Below are 4,859 nucleotides of genomic sequence, written 5' to 3'. Positions count from 1 at the left end.
TTTTGAGACCTAGTTTTGCTCTTGTTGCCCAGGCTGGAGTGTAGTGCAACCATCTCGGTTCACCATAACCTCAGCCTCCCAGGTTCAAGTGATTCTCCTGCCTCAGCCTTCCCGAGTTGCTGGGATTACAGGCACGTGCCACCGCGCCTGGCTAATTTTGTATTTTTAGTAGAGATGGGTTTCTCCATGTTGGTCAGGCTGGTCTCGAACTCCCAACCTCAGATGATCCACCCACCTTGGCCTCCCAAAGTGCTGGGATTACAGGCATGAGCCACGATGCCCGGCTTTACAAATAATTTTTGAAAAATGATCTGGCAGTGGCAGCATGTGCCTGTGGTCCCAGCTACTCAGGAAGCTGAGGTGGGAGGGTCTCCTGAGCCCTGGAGGTAGAAGCTGCAGTAAGCTAGGATCGCGCCACTGAACTCCATCCAGCCTAGGTGACAGAGATCCTGTCAGAAAGAAGAGAAGAGAAAAAGAGAAGAGGAAGGGAAGGAGGGAGGGAGGGAGGGAAGGAGGGAGGGAGAGAAAAAAGAGAAGAAGAAAGAAGGAAAAGAGAAGAAAAAAAGTGTGCAAGGGCTCTGTGGTGGGACACACCCTGGTGTGTTCAAGGAATGGAGAGGAGGCCACCGCACCAAAGGATTCACTTTCATTCTAGGTGGATTGGGGAGCGAGTGAAGGACTGTTAAGCAGGGAAGTAAACAGATATGATTTATATCTCAAAATGGTCACTCTGAATACTAAGTAGAAAATGAGGCTCACACCTGTAATCCCAGCAGTTTGGGAGGCCGAGGTGGGCAGAGCACCTGAGGTCAGGAGTTCAACACCAGCCTGGACAATATGGTAAAACCTTGTCTCTACTAAAAACACACAAGAAAATAGCTGGGCATGGTGGCGCATACCTGTAGTCCCAGCTACTCAGGAGGCTGAGGTGGGAGGATCACTTAAACCCAGGAGGCAGAGGTTGCAGTGAGCTGAGATCATGACACTGCACTCCAGCCTGGGTGACAGAGTGAGACTCCATCTCAAAAAAAAAAAAAAAAAGAAAATGAATTTGAGGGGCCCAGGTGGACGCCATAGAACCAGTCAGGAGACTATTGCAATGGTCCATGTGAGAGAAGTTTGCAGCTGGGACCAAGGGTTTGGGAGTGGGTGGACCTGAGATGCATTTTAGAGTTGGATTCTTCAAGACTGAATGCTAGGTTGTTGTGGGGGAAAGGAAGGAGAGGGAGGAATGCAGCCTCCCCCCTGGCAGTGTGTGCACAGAGGTACTGCTGATGGAGATGGGAGGACTGGGAGAGGAATAAATCTAGGGGCACAAAAACTGGGAGTGAGGTTTGGAAAGGTTAAATCTGAGATGCCTATGAGTCATCCATGTGGAAATCTCCAGTAATTAGTTATGTCTGGAACACAGAGATTTGAGCTGGAGAAATAAATTTGGGAGCCAGGGAAAGACGAAATTCCCTAAAGAGAGCTTAGAGGGAAAGGAAAAAAGCCCAGGATTAAGCCCTGGGAAGTGCAGGTCCTTCAATATCTGTAAGTGAGGGCGAGGAGGAGGAAGAGGAGGCAGTGAGACAGGAGGAATGGCAACAGACTGTGGCATCCTAGAAACCAAAAGGGGGAGGGGTGCCTTGAAAAGGAGAAGAGTAGGAAGTGTTCATCAGGTGTCCAGTAAGATGAAGACAAAAGGGGATCACTGGAGAGCTTCGAGATTGCAGCTTGGGGACAGAGTTAGACACAGGCACTAGGTAGAGGGGCATCCTAATTGTTGGGGCCACTGGGCTTTGTCGTGATCTCTGGGAGACTGTTGGAAGGTGGTGAGGTGGGTAAGGTTAGTGTGGCTGATGGAAAGGACCTGCTTTAGAAGTCAGGCAGTCTGGCCAGGCATGGTGGCTCATGCCTGTAATCCCAGCACTGGGAGACTGAGGCAGGTGGATCACCTGAGGTCAGGAGTTTGAGACCATGGTGAATCCTTATCTCTACTAAAAATACAAAAAAGTTAGCTGGGCGTGGTGGCATGCACCTGTAGTCCCAGCTACTTGGGAGGCTGAGGCAGGAGAATCACTCGAACCCAGGAGGCGGTGATTGTAGTGAGCCAAGATCACGCCACTGCACTCTGGCCTGGGCGACAGAGCGAGACTCCATCTTGGGAAAGAAAAAAAAAGAAGTCAGGCAGTCAGAGCATTTTGTCTCTCCTTTCCCTGCAGGGGGTCTGTGAAGACCATGCTAACCTGAGCCTGTCAAGATGGTACAGGGGTTCAACAATCCCCTGCCGCATCCTTCTTCCGGCTCTGCCAATTCAGCCGTGTCCCTCTCCCTCTGCCTGTTCCCCTGCAGGACACTTCACGGCCATGGTATGGAAGAGCACAAAGAAGATGGGCGTGGGGAAGGCGCCCGCCAGTGACGGATCCTCCTTTGTGGTGGCCAGATACTTCCCAGCGGGCAATGTTGTCAACGAGGGCTTCTTCGAAGAAAACGTCCTGCCACCAAAGAAGTAACTTGTTAAATGTGATGGGAAGGTGGCAGACTTAAGAACGTGGATATGAAGTGCCTAGAACAACTGAAACCCGGCTGTGTGCCTGTCCCTGTGGGTGTATGTGCTTGTGTGTGTGATGCGTGTGTTTCTGGTGCACACACTTGGGCATACAGTTCTGCATGAGCTCATTCTTATTACAGGAGTGAGCAAAGGAAGCCTTTATCCCGATGGTTCCCTAGACCACAATTATTTGGATTGGGGGGAGGGGGAAATCCATTTTTTAAATTTTTTGTTATTTTTAAGCAAACTTCTTTTGTACTTTTCTTACTTCTAATATCCATCCCTGGACTTTATGTATTCCAAATGTTTGTGATGCTGAGAAGTGAAGTTCATTTTATGTGATCTTCATGCACCATAATCTACTTTTGGTAGATAATTAAGATTATTAAACCCTCATTTAAATGTGACATAAAATACAGCTTTAAGCACATAAATATAAAGCAGCTTCCATCAGGAACATGGAGCAGGCAGGGGCTCCATTTTACAGAATTACTGAGATTTCTCAGTTGTAAAACATGATGTCATCCTGCGTGCCTCCTGCAATTCTCCAATGGGATCGCCAAAGAACAAATGGAGAAGAAAAGCTTTACTTCCTTGTATTCTTCTACCTTTAAATAGCAAAGTACCACTACCACCACCACCTCTTGCCCCCTTCCCTCTTTTCTTAAACTTCTGGCATTTCAGAGCTCAGCGGGCTACCCCTGGTGTCTGGAGAGTTGGGCCAGGCCTGAAGCTCTCCCTCCCCCACCTCTGCTAGGCAGCCCAGGCCTGGTCTGGGAGACAGCCCCTCACCCTGCCTGGGCTCTTGGCCAAGCGGCCTTGGATGGATGAAGTCAGAGAGGTGGAGTGAGGGTGAGTTTACTCAGAGCCCCCAGAGGAAGCCCTCCACCCTCTGCCCTCCCCCCACACAGGGCGGGAGCCCAGGCCTGTTCCTGGCAGCTGTGGCTGCAGCTGTGCTGCTGCTCCCTCCTGGAATGTGCGACAAGCCCAAATGTTCCAGGGAGATGGCGGGGGTAGGGGGCTTAGAAATGCTAATATGGTTCTGTGTTTTGCCTGAAACGATACCAGGTTCCCCTGAATAGCAACTTTACAAGGTCCATGTGGGAGGGACCAACCCAGATGGCCTGCCAAGTGTCCCCGAAACCATGGCAGCTCCGTCTGTCAAGATGGCAGGGGTGGGAATGAGGGGGCTGCTGGCTTAACTGCAGGCATCTGGGCAGGCCAGTCCTCAAAGCAGCGCCTGAGGGTCTGTATTGCACTGTGACCAGTCTCAAGCTATGCCTCTAATTTCGCCAGGGATATTGACTAAGAAGACAATAAAATCTTTTTCTTTGTGTAATATCCTCCTCCAATGTGATTCATACCTGATTCTCAGTGACTGAGACAATCCATGACTCTGAATCCCTCTCTTGATTAATCCCAGAATACCTGCAATCCATTCCCTGTGGACTGTGTTGCTTAAGTGGCCAAGTTTTAAGCCATGTGATCCACCAGCACAGAACTGATTGGACTAGAGTGGACACTGGATCCAACGGCAGCCAATCACCAGGCTGGCCATGGAACTGGGAATTTCAGCTAAGAATTGTGGAGAGAATTTACCAGTGGAACTGAAAAAAATAAGGATGCCATGAGTTGGAATTAGGGCCATGGCAAACCAAAGCTACTTGCAAGCCAAGTTATGAATGGGAAATACATAGAAGCGAAGAAGCCAGTTATTGGAGGTACAAAAGAGGAGGAGATGCTGAGAATAGTCTTGAATGTTCCTGAGTTTTCTAGCTTCAGCCCAAATCTGTATATCTTTAAAATATGCCCCTCATTTTCTTCAGGGCTTCCAAATAAACTGATATACCAGCTGATGGTACCCAAAGATTAGAATCATACCGTCTCGTCCTAACAGGAGACACTGAACAGAAAATGTGGAGCCTGGCAGGAAGCTGACCGTGGGTGAAGAGACCCTGCTGAGATCCTTTTCTGGCCCCACCTGGCAAGCTGCCAGCCAATGAATGTCTTGGTGGCTCCTCGGGTCAGCCCCCCACCCCAATACATACACACACACACACCCCCCCAGGTGGTGGAAGCCAGAATGCAGCCAGCCTCTGTGGGCTGGAGTTTGTTTCCACAGTTGGCTGGATTAAGGAAAAAGCTGAACCGGCGAGCTTTCCTGGGCCAAAGAAATGCCAGACACTGAAGCTGGCTGAGCAGGTGGTCACTAATCTCACTTCTAAGGATTTCTTGAAGACGGCAAGCCTCACAATCCAAAAAGAACAAGGACAAACCAAACTGCGGCTCTCCTTTGTAGCCAGAGGGCAGAGGAAGAAGATCTCTG

The 4,859-nt window shown here is 49.7% G+C and overlaps 1 protein-coding gene across 2 annotated transcripts in view; it reads left to right on the top strand.

Annotated features, from left to right (window-relative positions):
• Nucleotides 1-3,879, top strand: part of GLIPR2 (GLI pathogenesis related 2) — a 29,420-nt gene extending 25,541 nt beyond the window's left edge. The window contains exon 5 of one of the 2 annotated variants that reach the window (XM_017892642.1): nt 2,335-3,879. In XM_017892642.1, coding sequence (XP_017748131.1) covers nt 2,335-2,495 — 161 coding nt within the window. In that variant the 3' untranslated portion in view covers nt 2,496-3,879. The remainder of the gene's footprint in view (nt 1-2,334) is intronic. The other variant, XM_017892643.1, reaches the window with a different exon arrangement.
• Nucleotides 3,880-4,859: the final 980 nt, after the last annotated feature.

This window comes from Rhinopithecus bieti, unplaced genomic scaffold (genome assembly GCF_001698545.2).
Source record: "Rhinopithecus bieti isolate Rb0 unplaced genomic scaffold, ASM169854v2 scaffold_22453, whole genome shotgun sequence".
NCBI lineage: Eukaryota > Metazoa > Chordata > Mammalia > Primates > Cercopithecidae > Rhinopithecus > Rhinopithecus bieti.
The sequence above is the reverse complement of the archived record's forward strand: the minus strand, read 5'-3'. Positions and strand labels throughout refer to the sequence as shown.